This window comes from Loxodonta africana, chromosome 9 (genome assembly GCF_030014295.1).
Source record: "Loxodonta africana isolate mLoxAfr1 chromosome 9, mLoxAfr1.hap2, whole genome shotgun sequence".
NCBI lineage: Eukaryota > Metazoa > Chordata > Mammalia > Proboscidea > Elephantidae > Loxodonta > Loxodonta africana.
The window spans coordinates 50,715,231-50,740,617 of NC_087350.1; the positions used below are offsets into that span (position 1 = coordinate 50,715,231).

General features: G+C 37.2%; 1 protein-coding gene across 1 annotated transcript in view; it reads left to right on the forward strand.

Moving 5' to 3' along the window:
• Nucleotides 1-25,387, forward strand: part of NR6A1 (nuclear receptor subfamily 6 group A member 1) — a 273,173-nt gene that overhangs the window by 36,781 nt on the left and 211,005 nt on the right. The window contains exon 2 of the mRNA XM_064291448.1: nucleotides 3,857-3,898. Coding sequence (XP_064147518.1) covers nucleotides 3,857-3,898 — 42 coding nt within the window. The remainder of the gene's footprint in view (nucleotides 1-3,856; nucleotides 3,899-25,387) is intronic.

Below are 25,387 nucleotides of genomic sequence, written 5' to 3' on the forward strand. Positions count from 1 at the left end.
TTGTTACAGAATAGAACTTCTCCTTGGGTTTTTCTTTGCTGTAATCTTTGCAGAAGCAAATTGTCAGACCTTTCTTTCATGGTACCACTGGGTGAGTTTAAACTGCCAGCCTTTAAGTTAGTGATTGAACGCAAATCATTTGTGCCAGTTAGGGTTCAGTCTGTGTTGTACAGCCCTGTGGGTTTTGACAGATGCTTAATATCATGTATCTACCATTATAGTGTCATGTAGAATAATTTTCACTGCCCTAAAAATGTCCTGGGAAACCCTGGTGGCGTAGTGGTTAAGTGCTACGGCTGCTAGGCTGCTAACCAAAGGGTCGGCAGTTCAGACCTGCCAGGTGCTTCTTGGAAACTCTGTGGCACAGTTCTACTCTGTCCTATAGGGTTGCTGTGGGTCAGAATTGACTCAACGGCGATGGGTTTGGTTTTTTTGGTTTTGAAAATGTCCTGTGCTCCACCTATTCGTCCTTCCCCTCTTCTTGAACCCCTGGCAACTACTGATATATATATATTTTTAATTTTGTTTTTGTTGAGAATGTGCACAGCAAAACACCAATTTAACAGTTTCTACATGTACCATTTAGTGACATTGCTTACATTCTTTGAGTTGTGTAACCATTCTGGCTCTCATTTTCTGAGTTGTTTCTCCCCCATTAACATAAACTCACCAACCCCTTAAGGTTCCAGTCTAATCTTTCAAGTTGCTATTGTCAGTTTGATCCCATATAGATAGTTCTTAAAAGAGCGTAATGCTCAAGGCAGACATTTTTTGCTAATTTAAGCTAAACTACCGTTTGGTTTTAAGAAGACTTAAGGGGATTTTTTTTTTTTTTTTTTTAATTCTTATTGTGCTTTAAGTGAAAGTTTACAGATCAGGTCAGTCTCTCATACAAAAATTTACATACACCTTGCCATACACTCCTAATTGCACTTCCTCCAGTGAGACAGCACAGTTCTTCCCTCCACTCTCCTTGTGTCCATTTGGGTATCTTCTGGCCCCCTCTGCCCTCTCATCCCCCCTCCAGACAGGAGATGCCAACATTATTTCGTGTCCACTTGATCCAAGAAGCTCGTTCTTCACCAGTATCACTTTCCATCCCCTATTTCCATCCGATCCCTGTCTGAAGAGTTGGCTTTGGGTATGGTTCCTGTCCTGGGCTAACAGAAGCTCAGGGGACCATGGACTCCGGGGTCCCTTCAGTCCCATTCTGACCACTAAGTCTGGTCTTTTTAGGAGAATTTGGGGTCTGCATCCCACTGCTCTCCTGCTGCCTCAGGGTTTCTCTGTTGAGTGCCCTGTCAGGGCAGTCATCAGTTGTGGCCGGGCGCCATCTAGTTCTTCTGGTCTCAGGCTGATGTAGCCTCTGGTTTAAGTGGTCCTTTCTTTCTCTTAGGCTTATTATTACCTTGTGTCTTTGGTGTTCTTCATTCTTCCTTGCTCCAGGTGGGTTGAGACCAGTTGATGCATCTTAGATGGCCACTTTCTAGTGTTTAAGACCCCAGACGCCATTCTCTAAAGTGGGATATAGAATGTTTTCTTAATTGATTTTATTATGCCAGCTGACTTAGATGCCCCCTGAAACCGTGGTCCTCAAACCCCCACCTTCAGGGGATATTTTTGATTTAAAGTTTAAAGATTATCTCAGGGCAGTATATTCAGGGGTTCATCCAACCTTCATGGCTCCATGAAGTCTGGAGTCCATAGGAACTTGAAATTCTGTTCTGCATTTTCCCCCTTTTAAATCAGGATTCTTCTATAGAATCTTTGATCAAAATGTTCAGTAATGCTAGCCAGGCACCATCCAGTCCTAGTCTCATGGCAAAGAAGTCAGTTGTTCATTCCATTTCCTCATCATATTCCTGACTCTCCTTCTTCCTCTGTTGCTTCAGGTGAATAGAGACTAATTGTTGTGCCTTGGGTGACCACTTGCAACCTTTTAAGACCCCAGTTTCTATGCAACAAACAAGGAGATAGAAGAGAAGCACTAAACATGTTATTAGACTAATTAACTTTGATGTCCCATGAAACCATGACCCTAAACCTCCAAACCAGAAAATCAAATCCCATGAGGTTTTTGGTTGTACATAAACAGCCTCAGCAGCTATTCTTTTTTTTGTTTGTTTGTCATGTATGTAAATATATCTATCACACAGCTTTTGCTAATTCAGCTTTTTACAGGTGTACAACTTATTAACAGCAGTTACAATAATTGGCTGTGCAACCCTACGCTTAATCAATGCACTGTTTCCATCGCAGTTAATCCCTCCTTTCCCCCTCTTTCCCACCCCTGGTAACTACTAATAAACTTTGTTCTTTATACATTTGCCTTTTCTTGTGTTTTTATATATGTGAGGTTGTACAATATTTGTCCTTTTGTGATTGACTTACTCCCCTCAGTATAATGTCTTCCAGCTCCATCCGAATTGTAGCATGTATCAAAACTTCATGACTTCTGCTGAGTAGTATTCCGTTGTCTGTATGTACCACATTTTGTTTATCCATTCATCTGTTGATGGGCATTTAAGTTGTTTCCACCTTTTGGCTACTGTGACTAGTGCTGCAGTGAACATTGGTGGCTCCAATATTTTTTATTTTCCCATTTAGATACTATAGTTGATGTTTATTGAATGCTAGGCTTGTGAGAGGTACAAGGATACAGTTGTGAATTAGACAGGCCAGGTCCCTGCTCCATAGAGCAGTCTAATAGTAGACACATAATTGAACAAGTAATTCCTTGTTGATGAGTGCTATAAAGGAGAAGTACAAGGTGTTGGTTGGAGATAGTTTTATCAGGGGGTAAAGGAGTAAGGGAGGCAGCGGAAAACTTTTCAGAGGAAATATTTAAACTGAGGATGAGTAGAAAGCAAATAGGAGAAAGGAGACAGTTGTTCCAGAGGGGAGGAAAAAAAAAACTTTTATCAATTATGTATAGAACACCGACTATGTGTTTGTCATTCTCTGTGCTTGATTTTTCTCTCAAGTGTGGTAGTTACACACTAATGAGACAGATATAGCTCAGACATTTTTGGGTATGAAATGTGCTTTGACAGTATTTACTCCAACCTGAATAGCATACTTAATTAATGGAAGAATTTCCTCTATTTGTGTGTATGGTTAGAACTCTTCAGCATCTGTGAAACTAAATAAAATTACACTGTTCGAGGTAATTGTTGTAAGTTAATATTTCATATATTTACTTTCTTTTGGAAAATAATAACATGAAGTGTAGAACATGATAGGTATTAAATGAATTGTAGGAGCTCTTATGGTACAGTGGTTAAGCACTCAGCTGCTAACCGGAAGGTTGGAAGTTTGAACCCACCGACCGCTCCAGCGGGAGAAAGATGTGGCAGTCTGCTTCTGTAAAGATTTACAGCCTTGGAAACCCTATAGGCCAGTTCTACCCTGTCCTGTAGGGTTGCTGTGAGTTGGAATCCATTTGACGGCAATGGGTATGAATCAGAATTGACAGCGCACAACAACAGCAACACATGAACTGTAATTTTTCTGTGAAATTTTAACTAACATTAGTATTCTATTAATTTTATTTAATTTGTACTATTGCTTATAGAGCGTCTGTTGTGTGCCAAGAACTATGTTAAATGTTTTATATAGGCATCTAATTTAATGTTGATTTCAATTCTGTGGTATCTTCATTTTTATATTATGATGGTAAAATGGAGGCTCAGAGAAGCATACATAGTAGTTAAATGTTGAGCTAGGATTCAAACCTGAATTTGATTTCTGAGAATGGATTTTTTTCCTGCTAAATTATACTTCTTTTTTTGTATTTGGAGTCAGCTTGGAGTAATTCACAAACCTTAATCTTTTCTCCCTATTGTTTTCTTTTTAGGATTTTGTCAGGATGAATTGGCAGAGCTTGACCCAGGCACTAGTAAGTTCTGAATATTCCCTGATGTTCATTGGTAAGAAAAGGGTGTGTAAACTTTTAAATGCATGACATGTTATTGACAAGCCTTATTCTTTTGACTCTCAGATTTTATTTCACTTCAATTTATAATTATGGGAAGAGTGTTTCATTTTTGTAGCTATACTTTCCTTTTCTCCTCCTAATACTGTTCAATGGCCAGAATCTGTCCATTTAATAGAAAGTCAGTTTGCTGAAAATTTCTGTTTAATATCCATCTCCTTGCTCTGTTTTCATCCTCCTCCAAAATCAGTAACAACAAAAAACTTCTATTTTCATTCATGCACACATACAGCTATATTTTCTCAACCATTTTCCTGAAACGTTAACTAGTTTTAGACATAATTTCTTTGCAAAGAAGCATTGTGCTTGGTTGAGAAACTTATAATTGGTCATCTTTGTACCACAGTTTAATTTCTAAAGCACTTTCATTTACATTCTTAAGATCATGGTATGAGGGTCACCATTTCAAGATCTAATTAAATGATGCTTTTCGGGACTATGTAAGTCTTGACCATAGATAATCATTTAAGTTCCTGATGCTACCAAAATTTGGCATGTACCTTTCTGGGACATGGTTATAATTGTTAGAAATAGAACATGTATATGGGAATGCTCAGTATATGGGAATGCCAGAAGGTCAAGTGATAGCTCAACTGGGAATCCATGAAATGGTCTAGAGCTGTTTCTCTGATTCTAATACATTTTAAGGTCGTGGGGCTGGCTATTTATTTGCCACCAGCCTGGTGCTGAGGCAAGTGTTAAAGCTTACCTTCCTACCATCCTGGCTGATTTCAGCTTTCTGAGGGCATGGACCTTCTCACAGATCTTATATTTTCCCCACAGACCTTATATAGCGTAAACATCCATGTTTGTTCAACTAATACTTATTAGTTGAGAGACAAAATAAGTCTCACAATACTTATCAAACACCAGGGCAATGGATCAGTCTTTTTAAAAGTTGTAAAGTTCAAAAGCAGTGTTGTGTTAGGTGGTATAGCCCCAGCTTTGCCTGCCACCTAGTCCGTTGTCCCAGTACATATGAGTAAATACACAATTTTTTCTCTGTCCTTCTCTTTTAAAAAAACTTTACTTAGGAGGAGGAAAAGGTAAAGTGAGTTATTTTCTTGAGTTCTTTCTTAGAAGCATTTTTGAGCACTAGGAAGGACATCAAGATATCCCCTGTAGTTTTCTGACAGAACTACACATAAAACATGCCAGATAGTTGAAAACTGTTTGTTAAACACTGAATATATTTTTATCTGCTCCTGGCCCAGTTCTGGGCACCAGGGGTAGCTCCTGCCTTCGCGGATTAGTAGTCTGGTGGAAAATATTTCCTTGTCTAGAATTATTTGAAAAGACATTTTTACTACCACTAATTTGGCACTTAGTACTCAAATTTATTCTCCTTTTCTGAACTTATTAGCCTTTGAAAATAGTTCATGCCCAACTTCTGAGAAAGGCCTTTGATATTCTCATAAAGATTCTTATTGAATTATTCTTCTTCCTGGGTCAAATAATCCTAGCTCATTTAACATTTCTGCATAGACTCCCTAGCTAGATGCAGTGATTTATAGACCTCTCCATTCCATGAGAATTAACACACATTGAATCATGATTTTATATATCAGTATAGAATGGGAGTAACTTTTAGAAAATCACTTTTAAAAAATCATACGTAGTTTATGTGGGGAGTATTCTCAGTAACTTCTGTATTTTCTTTGTGAAGTTAATAGTGTTTTTATTCTTTGTCTGAAGAAATACAGAGAATCTGATTCTTATAATATTAAATGGGCATGTATGAAATTTTATCATCTCAGTCAGCACCAGTCTTGGAGTTCAAATGAGCATGCTTAGCCCTACCAAGTGATAGGAGGCCTCAAGAGTGAGATGGCTTGTATGTGTTGTGTTTAGTTATAGGTGTTGCTACTGCAAAGTCTGTGGCTTCAGACTGGGAAGGACTGCCTCCTATGTTAATACCTCATAACTTTTGTACATTAGATTGAGAATAGTAAGGAATTTCTCTTTGTTGCATATCCGGAATTTGAAGGCCCTAATGTCTTTCTGCCACAACTCCCCCCTCACCACTCCCCCATTCTTGTTAGGGAAAGCCTGCTCACAGTTGTTTATTTTGGAATAGGAAATACTATTGTTGCTAATTTCCCACTGTGCTCAGCAATGATTGTGGACAGCAGGTTTGGGACAACAAGTGGGATGTGTTGGAACTAGTTGGGGAGAGACTGACCTGTTCAAATCAAATGGCCTTTTACAGTTTTCTGTGATAGAGCAGATGGGCAGCCATGCTTAGAATATGGACAACTGTTGACACTCTGGCTGCCTTCCTATAATTCCTGGGCTTCCTGGAGTCCAATGTTATGGCACAGGTTCAGGCTAAGTTCATTTCTACAAGAAGCCTCCCTGTACCCATCTTATTAGCATAGCTAAGGACAAGAGCAGTCAAAGGTCAAGAGAAGTTCAAAACAGCATAACCTTTCTGTGCTTCTGTCTCCAAATAACCCGAGTCTCCCCTACTCCCCAAGTTTTTTCCTCAGCCATCATGTTTACTGTGTAGTTGTAAAACTCAAGGGAACAAGAACCAACTTGATACAAGGGGAGTTAGAGAATAGAAGTCATTGTTGCTTAAAACAGGAGAAATAATTGATTTATGTTTGAGGACCAATTAGGCTATAAAACAGGAACAGTAAATGGACCTATGACTTCAGGACAGCTACTTGCTCTGATTTCTGTCCCATAGACAAGGGGCTCCCCAATAAAGGCTGTCAGCTTTCTAGGCTAAATTATGAATTCCTTTCATGCCTCACAGGGATTGTAAACAGCACATAATACAGGAAAACAATTGATACTGTTCAGTTATTGGCCAGATAGAGGGTCAAAGGGTAAAGAGTTGGATTAGCAACAGCTGTTCTTCCTCCTCAGTCAAATTTTTGTTCCTTTTTTTATCTATTTCAGCAAAGTCATTTCTGAATTTTGGCCTATCTATAGTTTTTTTTTTTTTATAGTTAAATTCATGTCTCTTATTGTAAAATAATTTTACGAAAAATTAAATGGAGAGTAAATGTTGACCAAAATTGAAAATACTCATGTTTTAATTCAGTTTCTAAAATTGGAGATGAATATTCTTTTCAGTATGTGTTCACTATGGTGTCTGATGTGCAAAGTATATTATTTATTAACGCAAGGTAAGTAACTTTTCAAAGTTAAACAGATTAAAAACTTTTTAGCAGTTTTTATCAGTTGGTTGAGAATCTTGGTGCCGGTTGAGTAAAAAAAATGCCTTTCTTTAAATTGATAGTAGAATAATGCATGCTCATTGTGAAAAATGTGGAAAATATACTGAAAGAAAAATACGAATACCCATAATCCCACAGCCTAGAAATAACCATTGTGTTTTATTTGAGAATGAGAGTATATCCATTCAGTTTGTGTCTGAGCTTATTTTTTTTAAACATAATTAGGAATCATAATATATATGCAATCTTGTGTCCGATTTTCCCTGCTCAGCATTACATTGGGATCATTGTCCCAGCATAGTCATGAAACATTTTTCATAAACATTTTTAATGAAAGGATACTATTTCATTATAATTGGATAGCTTTACCATGATTTATTTATTGTTGGGCATTTAGATTGTTTCCAGTTTTTTCTTCATCATAAATAGTGCTACAGTGAATACTTTTATGTACAAATTTTTTGTCTGCATTTCAGATGAGTGCGTTAGCTTTTCATGTAAGTCAGAATTCTTCTGAATTAAGAGTGTGGATTTTGGCTTATGATTGCTTGGGTTCATCTTGTCTTCAATGTTTACCAGCTCTGAGATCTTGATTATTTAATCACTCTTTAAATGCCTCAATCTTCTAATCTGTAAAATGGGGATGGTAAAAATTTATTCCTACTTTATTAGGCTGTTGTGAGGATTAAATGAACTAATATGTGTAACGTGTTTAGAACAGTTAGCAAATGGTAAACGCTATTAAGTGTATGCTCTTCTAGACTGTAGTATAATGTTGAAATTCATAGTGTTTCTGCGTTAATGGGCAGTTGTAACTGCACTTTATTCAATTGAACTAGCCCGTGTTTCTTAATGACACAAAGAGAAATCGTTCCAGATGTTAGCAGGTATAAGTTACTGCTTCAAGTAAACAGTTTAGTTAGAGGAGCAGAATTCATATACTGGTGACTACTTTGGCCAAGACTGTTCTTTACTGTCTGGTTGACTGTTAGATTGTTTTAGTTTCCTGCCCCCACCCAGCAGCAGGTAACCTTCCAAATGACCATCTGCCAGCCCATTTATTTAACCTCTAAGGAGACTAAAGAAGTTAACCTCTGCTTATTTAAAACAAATACTCAAGAGTATGTGCTTTCACTTTAGTCAATAACGAGGTCTTAGAGAAAGCGTGCTGAGGAAAAAAATTGTACAGCTTAAAACTTGACCATTACCATTTTAAAAACATGGCGTATTTGGAGTTCTTGCTGACTCAGACTTTAAAAAATAAAATATATTCTGCTGTTCAAGGACCTAGATAAATGAGCATTTTAAAAGAGACTTGAAAGTTAATCCTAGGGCTCTCTTGCTATCTAACAGTGCTGGTAGATGCCTACAAAGTAGGGATACATAGGTGATGGTGGGATAAATAGTAAAGATATAAAACAGTTTCAGACTAAGTCTTCCTGATATCACTAGCTTGCTCTAGCTTTATGTTCAGCTGTCAAGTATCTTGTGATCCCAAGGAGACTTTTTGTGATTCTTCAAACTACAAAAGAGAAATGTACATCCCAGCTAAAATACCTATGTAGGTCCTATCTAAAATCCCAGTATTCTGTCCCATGTCTGAATGGGTTCATTCCTAGTTGTCAAATTATATGTTGTAATTTTTGGCCTCAGAGCTCAGTTTATGTAAGTCCAAGTGTGATCTTCAGAGGATGAATTTGAGGCTATTAGTGATCAAGGAAGAAAAAGAAATTACCATTTTGGGCATTATGTGCCAGGCCCTAGGTATGTATTCAGTAGGGTGGAAAGAGTTACGTAAAATTCTTTTTTTTTTTTTTTGCTTTGTAATACCTAGTTTATTTAACACAGTTATTGTTCTTTTCTTTCTTCCCCCCTTCCTCCCTTTTGCTGTGTGTGTCAAGCTAAGACACAGTGTCTGCCCTCAAGGGACTCTGGTTTAGTCAGGAAGGCAGACACGAAACTTCATGGTATGTGACTTTTGCCACAAAATAATAAAGATAGCTAATATATCTTATGCACTAAGTGCATTATGCATTTTCTTATTAAGCACTCATAAAACCTTAATGAAGACAATTCCTATCCCCATTTTATAGATGAGAACTCTGAGGCCTGGAGAGGTTAAATAACTCATCACAGAGTATGTAATGGAGAAGTGTCTGAGACTTCAGAGCCTTTTTTAACTAATCTTCTGTCCTGTCTCTAGCCCTCTTGACCAATGACAAGTCTCAAAGATGATTTACAACATAAAGAATGGGACTCTTTGTATATAAAAGAATAAAATCTATTTTATGAGTGTCATTAGAACTCTTCTTTTGCATAAATTAGGATGATTTGGGGTATGAAATGGAATAATTCACCATGTAATAAATTTCCAAAGAGATTTTTTCTATGACTCAGGCTCAAATTATTCCACTATTTGTCAGACAGGTTCTTTCCTGAAGCAAATGAAGATAAACTTACGATTGCCCCACTTTTTTTCCCTTTTTGTCTCCTTTCCTCCATAACTTTCTGCTAGTGATTTAGGTATTTTGCATTCTTAACATTTCCAAGAGCCTGCTTCCAAAGCTTCAGCCAAATCTGCAAGATCAAGTCTCTTGTGCAAGTGGCCTTTTGCTGGGGAGTTCCCTTTTGATAAGGATTCTTTTGAACAGGGTAGGGGTGGAACAAGAACCAGAGTTTAGTTTGAGCCCTCATCCCCTTGACCTCTGCCCCTATTTCAGAGTTTATACTGACATGGTAGGTACTGCCTGTGGAGCCAAGAGTTTAACACTTGTTTACAATTACTGTAAAGATAGTTGCATTCAAAGGCAGTTGTTGGGTCCTGGGAGAGTCATAGCTCCCTGCCACTATCTCTCTTGAGTTCAGGGAATGCTTGAACATCTCTAGGCCTGGAGATTTGTAATGGGTGACTAGGAAGGAATCAAACAACATATTCCAATGGGTAGATATGCTGCAAAAGACCTCTTTGAAGTGTTAAAAAGCAAAGATGTCATTATGGGGACTAAGGTAAGCCTGACCCAAGCCATGATATTTTCAGTTACCTCATATGCATGTGAAAGGTGGATGATGAATAAGGAAGACGGAAGAAGAATTGACGCCTTTGAATTATGGTGTTGGCGAAGAATATTGAATATAGCATGGACTGCCAGAAGAACAAACAAATCTGGCTTGGAAGAAGTACAGTGCTCCTTAGAAGCAAGGATGGTGAGACTTAGCCTAATCTGCTTTGGACACGTTATCAGGAGGGAACTGTCCCTGGAGAAGATATCATGCTTGGTAAAGTAGAGGGGTCAGTAAATGAGGAAGATTCTTAATGAGATGGGATTGACACAGTGTCTACAACGATAGGCTCAAACATAACAATGATTGTGAGGATGGTGCAGGACGTGGCGGTGTTTTGTTCTGTTGTATAGAGGATTGCTATGAGTTGGAACCAACTCAGCAGCACCTAACAATAACAACGAGATAGAATGAGAAGAAATTTTGAGGCCAGATACATTGCTGCAGTTATTCTTTCTATGGGAGTATTATTGCAGTAACATTTTGAGGAGCAGAGAAAAATTATTATTTTGTATATATGGAAACCCTGGTGGTGTACTGGTTAAGAGCTACACGCCTGCTAACCAAAAGATCGGCAGTTCGAATCAACCAGGTGCTTCTTGGAAACTCTGTGAGGCAGTTCCACTCTGTCCTGTAGGGTCGCTATGAGTCGGAATTGACTCGATGGCAGTGGGTTTGGTTTTTTTTGGTTTGTGTGTGTGTGTGTATATATATATAAAGCCAGAAATGATTGTTTAAATTCAGTGTATGATAACAAGGGGCTATGTGGGAATACTTCTCTTCCTTTTTCGATATCTCACCAAAGAGAAAATTTGCTGTGTAAGGCAGATTTATCAAGTAGTGGAAGAAAATCCTACATTAAAAACACCTTCTTCAAAGTTATGCATAGTTTACAAATTAGAGTTTTCTCTAAAAACTTTATGGAGCTCTAAGAGAGTACTGCAACTCATTCCCCAAATCAGTCCTCATATACCTTTTCTAGGCATGCTTCGGCCATCTAGGATACCGCTCTTTAGCCCCTCTATCTGAAGTTATATATCTTTTTTTTGCTCCAGTATTGGTTGTGCATATGAATTTGGAAAAAAAAAAAAAAGCCTCTTCTTTGTAAAGGGAGCTGACAGTCACTGTCAACCAAAATCGAATGATGAATGCATGCTGTGCTTTGTAAGCATAGGAAAAGATGAACTGCATGAATAATAAAATTCAAAGTGAAAATACGGTATTATATCTTGTCTTAGGCTGGGTTCCCTAGAGAAGCAAAACCAGTAAAGCATATAAATATATATATAGAGAGAGATTTATATCAAAGAAATGGCTCATGAGACTGTAGAGCTGGAACGTCCCAAGTCCGTGGAGTAGGATAGAGGCTTCTCCTGATTCATGTAGCTGCAGGGGCTGGCAAACCCAAGACTGGTAGGTCAGAAGCAGGGCTCTTGCTCATAGGCTGTGAATATCAACGAATCCCAAGATTGCTAGAAAAGACCGCAAGGCTTCTCCTGATTCATGTAGCTGCAGGGGCTGGTGAGCCCAAATCAGCAGGTGAGCTGATAGCTCAAGTCCCAAGAACTGGAGATCAGACAAATGGGAGGCAGCCGCAAGATCCAGCGTGAAGAGAAAGCCAGAATGTCTGCTTATATTCAGATGCAGGCCACACCTCCAAGGAAACGCCCTTTAAACTAACTGGCTACTCAGAGTAGATTCCATCATGGAAATGATCACATATAAACACTGAGAATCATGGTCCAGCCAAGTTGCCACATAATCTTAACCATCACATATCTTTTCACCTATTAGTACAAACTCCTATGTGCTAAAAGTAGTTTGGCTTATAGATGTATTTTGACTTATAGAATGTCTAACATATATTGTCAACATCAAAAACCTATAAGAGTTTCATAAAAATTTGGAATTTCAACTTTGTTGATAAGTTGAAAAATCTGACAACACTTATTTTTGGATATTTTATTGTGTTTTAGATGGAAGTTTACACAGCAGATTAAATCCTCCTTCAACAATTCATATACTAATTGTTCTGAGACATTGGCTGCAATCCCCAATGTCAACATTCTCACCATTTCCACCACATCTGCCCTGATTCCATCCGTACAGTTTCCCCGCCCCTTCTTGCCTTCTCATCTTTGGTTTTGTGTAGATGTTGACTGTTTGGTCTCCTATAGTGACTGTTTAAAAGAGCACGTTCCTCATGGGTATTATCCTTTATTTTATAGGCCAATCCATTATTTGGCTGAATGGTGACTTCTGGGAGTGGCCTCAGTTCCAAGTTAAAAGTGTATCTTAGGTCAATAGTGTTGGGGATTCCTCTAGTCTCTATCAGTCCAGTAAGTCTGTGGCCTTTTTTAGGAATTTGAGTTTTGTTTCTACGTTTTTCTCCCATTCTATAAGGGACCTAATATTGTGTCCCTGATCAGAACAATCTAGTAGCAGCAGCTGGGCATCATCTAGTTCTTCTGGTCTCGGGGTAGCAGAGGCTGTCGTTTTGTGGGCCATTAGCACTCTGGACGATTTCTTTCTTGATTCTTTGGTTTCCTTCACTCTCTTCTGCTCCAGACAGGAAGAGACCAACAGTTGTATCTTAGATGGCCAGTTGGAAGCTTTTAAGACCCCAGATGCTACTCACCAAAGTAGGATGTAGAACATTATCTTTATGAACCTAAGTTATACCAGTTGACCTAGTTGTCCCACGAGACTGTGGTCCTGGTGGCTGCCCTCTTTAGATGAGCATGTGCTCTCCAGTTTGTCACAGAACCCTGTGACCTCCTTTATCCATGTATGCTTCCTGACAGTCTTATGTAGGTATGTATTCAAGTTTATAACTTTGACATTAAAGAATGGTAGTTGTCAGTGCTGGTGAGAATATGGGAAAATGGGAACTCTTATAAATGTAATCTAACAGTGTCTGTCAAAACTGAAAATATGCAGGCCTAAGCACTCAGCTGCTAACCAAGAGATTGGTGGTTTGAACCCACCAGTTGCTCCACAGGAGAAAGAACTGGCGGTCTCCTTCTGTAAAGATTACTGTATAGCCTTGGAAACCCTATGGGCCAGTTCTGCTTTGTCCTGTAGGGTCGCTATGAGTCAGAATCGACTCGACGTTCAACTCAATGGCAGCAGGTTAGATTTAGCAATTCACACGTCTAGGAATTTATACTAAAGAAATGACAGGTCTGCAAGATGTATATTCAAAGATATGCCTTTCAGAGTTTATGATAGCAAAAAAAAAAAAAAAAAAGCAACAACATGAAAGTGTGATAGGGAGCTTGGTTAAATGGGTTATGGTTGCCCATGCAATGGAATTACTATAGTATTAAGGAACCCCACCCCAGTGCCAGTCGATTCTGAAGAAGGTGGATTTTTAATGATGTAGAGAAATGTATACAATATAGTGAAAGAAAAAAACAACGTACCAAATGATGTATGTGTGTGTGTATAAACGTATAGAAATAATTTTATTTATATTAAAATACATCTGTTTATATAGGTATAAAGAAAGTCTGGAAGAAGATACACTGAACTATATCTTTGGGAGAATGGGATTACAGAGTGACTATCTCTGTTTTAATTTTTTGCAAGGATTTATATTATTAAAGAAAAATGTATTTAAAAAAAAATCTCTGATTTCTCATTTCTGCTGCCAAATTTCCAGGGCTGTTCTGCCAAATTGAGCCACTCAGGCTCCAACTTCCCGCGTAGATCACACATTTTACATTCCGAATTCTGTTATCTTGAAATTGTTTTAAGGAAGGGGAGTCGGTACTCTTAAGTAGCAGGAGCCAACGTGAAGCCCAAGAACAGGGTAGAAGCCCAGGGCAGCATTCTCAGGCTTCCACTTGAAGCCCTGCCTCCATTCACTAATGAGGCCATTAGAATTGGTCTCCTTTTCAGTGTCAGGAGGCTTGAACCAGTACTGTCAAGAATGAAGGGAGCCTTCAGTAGCTTCTGTATGAATTGTGCTTTCTAGCAATTGCGAGGTTATATTGCTGAAAGTGACAGCATGGTGCGGTGGGAAGAACATGAGTAGTGAGAGTTTGCATCCTGGCTTTGGTGTTTCTTAGCTGAGTGACCATAGGTAACCTATGAAGCACATTTCTTCATCTATAAAACAGTAATTAATATTTTTTTACTAGGTTTAAAAATTAAGTGAGATAATAAATGTGAACTGCCCAGCGTTTATCTCTACAGCCATTCCTGCATATTTCTCCTTTCCTGAAGTATATGACCAGAGTTTGTAACTTGTTTTTGTTAATATTTAATGAGCAGTTACTGTATACTAATGACTTTAAAACATTGTCATTTATTCTCCCGGCAATTCTATGAGGTAACTACTCTTGTTCTCCTCGTTTTACAAGTGAAACTGACAGTTTAACACTTGGATAAGGTCACACAGCAGGCAAGTGGCAGAGCAAAGCCTATGTCATACCAAAGCCCGTGCCACACCCCCCTTTTTTAAATTGAGGTACGATTTATGTACAATGAAATGCACAGATCTTAAGTGTAAAGTTCAAGCAGCTTTCACAAGTGCATACACTGTTAAAATCCCTATTCCATCAAGATAGAGAACATTTCTGTTACTTCAGAAAGTTCCCTTATCCTTTTTCCTAGTCAGTCCCATTCCTCTACTCCAAAAAGTAATAACTTCTGACTTCTGTCACAATAAATTAATTTTACCTGCTCTAAAATACATAAATGGAATCAGGCATGTGCTTTTTTGTGTGTCTAGATTTTTTCAGCATAATGTTTGAGACATATCTTTGTATGTTTTTGTAGCTGTCAGTAGCTCATTCCTTTCTATTGCAGTACTCCATTGACTGTATCAGTTCAGCTGTTGATACCTGGGCTTTTTCGAGTTTTTGACTATTATGAATATAACTTTCTAATAAATCTCGAAATCAGGTAGTGCTAGTCCTCTGACTCTGATCTTAGTTTTCAGTTATTTTGACTATCTAAAGTGTTGTTTTTTTTACCCTCTCCTTTTTTCTTTTGCCTTTCCATATAACTTTTAGAATCAGCTTGTTAAACTTTTTTAAACAAACAAAAAACCTGAGATTTTGATTGTATTGCATTGACTCTGTCAATTGGAGGAGTATCATAACAGTATTGAGTCTTCTGATCCATGAATTCTGTGTATATTTCCATTTATTTAGATCTTTATTTTTTCTCAGTAATCTTTTTAAAATTTTAATGGTCTTGTACATCTTTTTAAAAACTTATCTCTAATATGTTATTTTTTTAATGATACGGTAAATGGTGTTGCTTTTTAAATTTTATTTTCCAGTTGTTTGTAGTATATAGAAACACAGTTGATTTTTGTGTATTGAGTTTGTATCCCATAACATTGTTAAATTCATTTACTAGCTTTAGTAACTTTAAAAAAGAAATTCCTTAGGGTTTTTTTTATGTGCACGTGTGTGAATAAAAACAGTTTTACCTCTTTTTGGCGTTTATGACTTTTATTTGTTTTTCTAACCTTATGGCAGTAGCTAAGGTTTCCAAAATACTGATCCATAGAAGTGATGAGAATGACATTTTTGCCTTGTTCTTGATCATAGGAGGAAAGAGTTCAGTATTTCATTGTCAAGTATCATGTTAGCTGTAGGTTTTTTTTAGATATCCTTTACCAGGTTGAGGAAGTTCTCTTCTATTCCTAGTTTGCTAAGAGTTTTTATCATGAATTGGTGTTGAGTTTTTCAAATATTTTTCTGCATCTATTTCGACATTAATATGGGAATTGCATTGATTTTCAAAGGTTGAACCAGTTTTGCAATCCTGGGATAAACCCCACCTGGTCATTATGTATTATCATTTTTAGATATTATTGAATTCAACTTGATAATATTTAGTTACGAATTTTTGTGATTATGTTCACAAGAGCCAAACCTTTGTTCTTAACCCCAGTGCCATACTGCCTCCAAAAGATAATTATTTTTATTTAGCTCATCGTTATGGATACATTCCCTCGTATTCTATTTGTGTGAATGTGTATTAGTTTTTGGTGTAGTCATAAATCACCTTTCTAGCTAACTTTAGGAACTCTCCTCCTCCTTCAAATTTGAAGTCTCCATCTAGTGGTCCTTTCTAGAAAGCACAATGATAAGAGCTTGTGATAATGCATTGGTGTTTATTCTCATTTAGTCCGCTAGGTGGCAACAGGCCCTAACTGAAGAGCAAAGAGAGCATCATCTGAAAAATAGAACACAGTGTTTGCAAACTCATAATTAAACAGGATCCTAAAATGGGATTTTCTGAAAGTAGTACAGCTAGGCTTCAGAAACTGAGAGAAAGGAATTATACCTTTAGCTTATTCTAAGAGCATATAGGAAGATTAATTAGAAATACGTGACTTTTGTGTATCGAAGGACTTTATTAATAAAGTGAAGAGACAACCTACAGAATGGGAGAAAATATTTGAGAACCATATATCAGATTAGGGTTTAATGTCCAGAATATATAAAGAACTCCTACAGTTCAACAAAAAGACAAACAACCCAATCAAAAAGTGGGCAAAGAACTCGAGTAGGAATTTCACCAAAGAAGATATACAAATGGGTGATAAACGCATGAAAAATGCTCAAAGTCATTAGTCATTAGGGAAATGCAAATCAAAACCACAATGAGATACCAGTTCACCCCCACTAAAAAAAAAAACTAGGAAGACTATTATTAGAAAAATGGAAAACAAGAAGCACTGGTGAGGATGTGGAGAAATTGCTAGTAGGAATGTAAAATGGTGCTGCAATGTTATCATCAGTAGCCAAAAGGTAGAAACAACCCAAGTGTCAGTCAGCAGACGAATGGATAAACAAAATGTGGTATACACATTCAATGGAGTATTAGTCATAAAGAAAAATGGAGTTCTGACACATGGATGAACCTTGAAAACATTATGCTGAGTGAAAGAAGTCAGACATAAAAGGACAAATATGATCCCACTTATAGGAAATACCTTGAATAAACAAATGCATAGAGACAGAAGTTGATTAGAGGTTTCCAGGGGCTGAAGGGAGGAGGAAATGGGAGCTATTGTTGAAGGGGTACTTACTGACTTACTGTTTGGGGCGACGAAAAACTTTTGGAAATGGATGGTGGTAATGGCAGTACAACATGATGAATATAATTAATGTCCCTGAATTATACATATAAAAATGCTTGAAATGGCAAATGTTATGTATATTTTACCATTTTTTTTATATATACCAAAAAAAAAAAAAAAAAAAAAACCCAGTGCCGTCAAGTCGATTCCGACTCCTAGTGACCCTATAGGAAAAGGTAGAACTGCCCCATAGGGTTTCCAAGGAGCACCTGGCGGATTCGAACTGCCGACCCTTTGGTTATTTGGTTAGCAGCCGTAGTACTTAACCACTATGCCACCAGGGTTTCCAGAATTATATATATACACATACATGTTCATACATATATATATGAATCCATTTTTCTGCCTCCCTTCCCTTGTTCTCTTAAACTATAAATTCTTGGCTTATTTAGTGGAGATCCAGTCATTTTGCTACTAAAATGTGTCTACGTTCAGAATATTGAGTGGGGAGGGGTAGGGATGGAGGAGTTAGGTGATAAAGTAGTCTCTTAACATAAAGGGATCTGAGTTTGGGGAGTGGTGAAAAGAAGGAATGTGCTCGTCTGCCTGAGAGCTGAAATTTACTTTCAGGGAGACTACAGGAAGAGGCATTGGTGGCTCCATGCTGTTGCCTGGGTTTGGGGCTCCTTTCTTGGGCATGAAGAAAGGAACTTTTATATGAATGCGATAGGCTAAGGTATGGGTTTTCCTTATAAAAGCGGAAGTTGGAAGAGCAGAGATTTTCCTGGACGGGGAATTAAGATAGTAGTGAGGTAAGAAGGACTGTTAAGAGCATGTGAGAATCCAGGAATTCATGAATGGAATTTATGGGCCTGTGAGAATGAAAAGAAAGCAGTGAGCAGAGTTTCTAATGCTCCCTGAAGTTGAGAAGGGATAAGTTTGGGGGAGACAATGAGACTGGAAGCAGTGTGACCTGGCAGCCTAGAATAGTTTGCTTGGTTATAGCAGTGGCTTCAACTTTTTTGACATCCAACTTTTTTACTTGGGTAGGTAAAAGACCCCACTACCTACTTAACTTTCCTGTTCTTGCTTTCCCGTTGGAAATAATTGATAATTGATAATGGGGTGTTACTGTCCAAATAAACTTTGGGGAAAGATGATAATATGTACTTTAGTAATTGAGGTATGATTCATATTTGAAACATGGAATGTACATGTCGAAGTCTAGTACTGGAAATTTTTAAAATAAAGATACTGTTGATACAAATACCTATCATCATACACAACATGTATCAAACTAAATTGAAAATGGTGGTGGTAAATGAGCCGTAATTAAAGATTAAAAAGCAAGAATAACAGCAATTGAAAACATCACTAATTCCCTCAACAGTGATAATGGACTTCTATTGGGAAACTGAAAGATTTCCACCTGATTTTATGTGTATGTGTGTAGTAGAATCTTTGCCACACATTTTGTGACAGCTAGGCTTAGAATACCAAAGCATCTCATATTAATTTTAGTTTATAAAAGCTGAATTTTGTTAACAGTCACCTAACAAGTTACTTGCAAGTAGCTTTTATAGGAAGAAATGAACATTAGTCACCCATTAGATGGATGAATGTTGGATTAGTTCATTAGGAGAGGATCCTTTAAATTCATACCTTGAGAATCATGGGGCTAAGGGGTTGGGAAGGAGGGGGAGAAGGTGGAAAATAGCCACAGGCTAGCTAGAAAGCAGAGCCTTGGTGGTACAGTGGTTAAGCACTAGGCTGCTAACCAAAAGGTAGACAGTTCGAACCCACCAGTGGCTCTGTGAGAGAAAGGACCTGGTGTTCTGCTCCCGTAAAGATTTCAGCCTAGGAAGCTCTGTGAGTTAGTTCTCCTCTGTCCTAGGGGGTTGATACTGAGTCGGAATCAACTTGATGGCACACAGCAATAGCTAGAAAGAGGCTCAGTGCAGTGGGCCATAGGTATTAGGTACAGAATAGAAAGAGAGTGTTTCTTCTGTGACTTAAAGCAAAACCTCAGCACTGAATGCGTGTTCACTATGTGTGCAAAATGCTCATGATAATAGTTCTAATACTGTTGGTAGGATTAACAACTGTGTTAATTACATCTATAAAATACCTTCATTGCGATATTTAGACTAGTATTTGACTAAACAACTGGGCACAGTAACCTAGCCAAGTTGATACATAAAATTAACCATCGCAGACTCTATTTTTTTTTTCTTTGCTTATTTTTTTTAAAAAAGACATAGAATTACATAAAGCAATAAGTATAACATAGTATTACTGACTTTATGATATGTTGTGTGCTGTCAAGTCAATTCCGACTGATAGGAATCCTATAGGACAGACTAGAACTGCCCCATAGGGTTTCCTAGCTGTAATCTTTACTGGACCAGATTGCCAGGCCTTTTTTCCTACATAGTGGTTAGTGTGGTCAAACTGCTGACCTTTCAGTTAGCAGCCGAGTGCTTAACCATTGCGCCACCAGAGCTCCTTAGTTTATAATATATATAGGTGTAATGTATATAGAGCAATAATAGCGTAAGGGGAGTGTATAGGAGATATATTGGAGCAAGTTTCTATGTTTTACTGGAATTAAGTTAGAAGTTGTTAGGTTCTGTCAAGTTAGTCCCAACTGATAGAGACCCTGTGTACCACAGAAAGAAACACTGCCTGATCTTGCGCCATCCTCACAATCATTGCTATATTTGAGCCTGTTGTTGTAGCCACTGTGTCAGGTAGATTGTGATAAGTGAAGATGCATATGGTAATCCCTAGAACAACCACTAAGAACCTACAAAAAATATATGTAGTAAAAAAATTAACAGGAATTAAAATGGTAAAAATATTTAACACAAAAAAAAGATAGTAAAGGAGCAACAGGGTTAAAAAAAAGAAAAAGACATGAGACAAACAGCAGATGTCATTCATGAATCCAACCATATCAGTAATTATATTAAATGTGAATGGACTGGTGTGAAGTTTACACTGTCTGCTCTGGCAGACAGGAAGATCATTAATGCTGGAGGCTGCACACTTGGGGTCTCTCTGGAACAGGAAGCTTAATCCAGTTGAAGAAGCCTCTGGGAACGGATATCAGAAGATTTGGCCTTAATATATTTCCACTGTGACGGACCAGCAGGTTCCCCCCGACCCCCCCACCAAGAGGGTGATCAAGACAAAGGATTATTTTAACAAGAGCTGTATTTTAAATATTTAGGCAGTTACTTGTTAGCTGGTTTCTAGTCAGATTGGTTATCTATCTAGTTACCAGTGCTGCAGTAGTGCAGTCATCTATACATTATTTAAATGTATTTAACTGTTAAGTGTGCTACCCACTGATAATGAAATAGAGCTTTATGTAAACTGGAAAAAAATGCGAATGGACCAACCACCCTATTGAAAAGATTGTCAGACAGGAGAAAGACAAAATCCAATTCTATGATATCAGTAAGAAATATATCTTAGATTCAAAGGTGCAAATAAGTTGAAAGTAAAAGGATTGTAAAAATAGATCATGAAAACTGCACCTATAGGAGAGCTGAAGTGGCTATATTAATATCTGACAAAATATTACTAAAGACAGAGGAATATTTCATAATGACAAAAGGGCCAATACATCAGGAAAATAGAACAATAATTTAAAAATAAATCTAACAAGAGAGCTCCAAAATGCACAAAGGAAAAACTGAAAGAAATTAAAGGAGAAATAGCTAATTCAATAATAATAGTTGTGAATTTCCATACCTCACTCCCAATAATTGATAGAATGGAAAATCAGCAAGTGTCTAGAAGACTTTAAACACTGTCAACCAACCTTCCGTAACTGATACTTGTGGAACAGTCCATGCACTGTGCACATTCTTTTCAAATGCAGTGGAATGTTTTTAGGAATATTTGGGCCACAAACAAGTCAATTGTTTTTAAAGATTGAAATCATATAAAGTATATTCTATACATAACACAATTAAACTAGAGATCCATAACAGAAAGAAATCTAGGAAAACCTCAAATATTTGAAATTAAACAACAAACTTCTAAATAACCCATTGGTCAAAGAAGAAATCACAAGGCAAATTAAAAAAAATATTTAGAAGTAAATTAAAAGAAAACTATATGTAAAAAAATTCTGGCATCAGCTAACACAAAAATGCTTAGAGGAAATTTTATAGCTTTAAATGCCTGTATATTAGAAAAGAAGAAAGATCTCAAATCAATAACCTACGTATCCACCTTAGAAAACCAGAAAAAGAGAAAACTGAAACCAAAGATTAGAATGGAAAACAATGAAATAGAAAACAGAAAAACAATAGAGAAAAACATTGAAACCAAAAGTTGGTTCTCTGAAAATATCTAGCTAGACTGACCAAGAAAATAAGAACACAAATTACCAAAATTAGGAAAGAAAGAGAGGGCATCACTACCAACCCTACAGAAATTAAAAGGATTATAAGAGCATGTTATATAAACAATTTTATTCCAGCAAATTAGACAATTTAAGACAAATTGAACAAATTTTTAGAGAGACAAAAATTATCAAAACTGACTCAAGAAGAAACGGAAAATTTGAATAGACCTATAAGTAAAGAAATTGAATTAGTAGTGAAAAATATTCCTACAAAGAAAAGCCTAGGAACAGGTGGCTTCATGGTTGAATTATATCAAACATTTAAAGAAGAAATAATACCAGTCCTTTCTTTACAAACTCTATCACAAAGTAGAGGAGGAGAGAACACTTCCTAACTCATTCTATGAGTATAGTATCCTAACAACAAAGCCAGACAAAGATATCCGAAGAAAACTCTGGACCAATATGTCTTATAAACACAGACACAAAAATATGTAACAAAATACTGCAAACCAAATTCAGCAACATAAAAATGGATTATATACCATGACTAAGGAGCCCTGGCAGCACAATGGTTAAGAGCTACAGGTGCTAACCAAAAGGTTGACAGTTTGAATCTGCCAGGCACTTCTTGGAAGCCCTGTGGGGCAGTTCTGCTCTGTCTTATAGGGTCCCTATGAGTTGGTATCAACTCGATGGCAGTGGGTTTGGTTTTTTGTTTATACCATTACCAAACCAAAAAAACCAAACCCGTTGCAGTTGAGCTGATTCTGACTCATAGCTACCCTACTCTATAGGACAGAGTAGAACTGCCCCGTATAGTTTCCAGGGAGTGGCTGGTGGATTCAAACTACCAACCTTTTGGTTAGGAGCCTGAGCTTGTAACCACTTTGCCATGAGGGCTCCATACCATAACCAACTGGTATTTGTTCTAGGAGTGCAAAGCTGGATTAACATGTAAAAATCAATTGGTATAATATACCAGGGGCTGGTAAACATTTTCTTAAAAGGCTGTTTTTGTTAGGTGTTGTCAAGTCAATTCTGACTCACAGCAACCTCTTATGATAGAGGATAACTGTCTAACAGGGCTTTCTAGGCTGCAGTCTTTACAGGAGCAGATTGCCAGGTCTTTCTCCAGTGGAGCTGCTGAATGGGTTCAAACTGCCAAACTTTTGGTTAGCAGCCACGCACTTAACCATTGCACCATCAGAGCTCTTTCTTAAAAGACTATATATGGTAAATATTTTAGGCTTTTGAACCATACAGTTTCTGTTGCAGCTACTTAACTTTGCTGTTGTGATGCAAAGCTGCCATAGACAATATGTAAATAAATGGGCATGGCTGTGTTCCAATAAAATTTTATTTACAGAAATAAGTGCTAGCCCTAGGAAGTTAAAAAAAAAAAAAACCAAAACAAAACACTACATGGTCATCTCAGTAGACACAGAAAAAGCATTTGACAAAACCGAACATGAGTTCATGATTAAAAACTCTCAACAAACTAGGACTAGAAGGCAACTTTCACGACCCAAAAAGGGACACCTATGAAAACCCTATAGCTAACTCATACTTAATGATGAGACACTGAATATTTTTCCCTAAGATCACTCTTACTGCCTTTATTCAACATTTCTTTGGAGGTTCTAGCCAGTGTGATAAGGGAGAAAAGAAAGGCATCCAGATTGGAAAGGAAGAAATGAAACTGTCTTTACTCATAGATACCACAACCCTGTATATACAAAATCCTAAGCAATAAAAAAAAAAAAATAAATAGAACTAATAATTGAGTTTAGCAAGGTCATAATACACAAAATACAAAAACCAGTTGTATTTTTATATACTGCCAACAATCCAAAAATAAAATTAAGAAAATAATTCTATTCATAATAGAATCAAGAGTAAAATACTAAGAAATAAATTTAACAAAAGAAGTACAAGATTTGTACACCGAAAACGATAACATATTGCTGAAATCTAAATAAATGGAGAAACATTCCATGTTCATGGATTCCATGTTCTTGGAATATTGTTAACATGGCATTTTCTCCCTAAGTTGATGTATTGATTCAGTGGATGTCTATAAAAAAAATCCTCAGCAGACTATACTCAAAAGACTTGAAAGCAAGAGACTCAAACAGATACTTGCACACCAGTGTTCATTGCAGCCCTATTCATAATAGCCAAAAGTGGAAGCACCCTAAATGTCCATTGGTGGATGAATAGATAAGCAAAAATGTGACACATGTGTACAGTGAAATACTACCCAGCTAGTAAGAAAAATGAAGTCTTGATACATGCTACAGTATGGACAGAACTTGAAGACATGCTGAGTAAAATAAATCAATCACAAAAGGCCAAATATTGTATGACCTCACTTACATAAAAAGATAAGAACAGGTAAATGTACAGAGACCAAAGTTTATTAGTGGTTACCAGGGGCAAGAGGGAAGGGGAAAGGAGGGGTGTTATTGCTTATAGATCACTGATTTTTTGTTTACATGATGGAAAAATCACATTGATTAAGGGTAGGATTATAAAACTTATTATCGTAATTTCTCTCAATAAGTTGTACACCTGTAGAAAGCTAAATTGGCACAGGCTGTGTGACACGTATATTTACAACAGTGACCAAAAAAAAAAAAAAAACCTGCTGAGGCTGCTTTTGTACAATCAAATTTGGTTCCTTGGTTTGGAGGTTTAGGGTCATGGTTTCATGGAATATCCCAGTTAATTGGCCTAATGTGTTTACTGCTTCTGTTCTACCTCCTACTTCATTGTGTAGTGCCTGGGTTCTTAAAAATTTGCAGGTGGCCATTCAAGGCACAATAGTTGATCTCTATTCACCTGGTGAAACAGGGGAAGAAGGAGAGTCAAGAATAGGAGGAGGAAATGGAACTTGTGGCTAATTGCCTCCATGAATAACTGCCTCCTTTTTTTTTTTTTTTGCCATGAGACCAAAAGAACTGGATGGTGCCTGACTTCCATTACTGAACATTTTGATCAAAGATTCTGTAGAAGAATCCTGATCAAAGGGGGAAAATGCAGAACAGAATTTCAAATTCTCATGGACACCAGGTTTTCTGGAGCCATTGAGTTTGGGTGAACCCCTGAAACTACTGCCCTGTAATAATCTTAAAACCTTAAATCAGAAATATCCCCTTAAGTCTTCTTAAAACAATAATTTAGCTTAACTAATCAAGAATGTCTGCCTTAGACATTGTGTACTTTTAAGATCCATCTATATGGAATCAAATTGACAACTGCAACTTGAAAGATTAGATAGAAGCCTTAGGAGGCAGTGAGTTTATGTTAGTGAGGAAGGAACAACTTGAAAAGGAGGATGAGAATGGTTGTACAACTAGAAGAATGTAATCAGTCATCGAATCATACATGTAGAAATTGTTGAACTGGTGTATGTTCTGTGTATAGCCTCAACAAGAGCAACAAAAATGAATTACATATGTGTGTGTGTATATATATATTATATATACATATATAATATATATATATATGTATATACCAAACGAAAACCAAATCTGTTGCCGTTGATTCGATTCTGACCCAATAGGACAGAATACAACTGCCCCATATGGTTTCCAAGGAGTGCTTTGTGGATTCAAACTGCTGACCTTTTAATTAGCAGGCAAGCACTTAACCACTGTGCCACTAGGGCTTCGTGTGTATACGCATAGATATTTTTGTATACGTACATCTATCCCAGCAGATTTTTTTGTAGA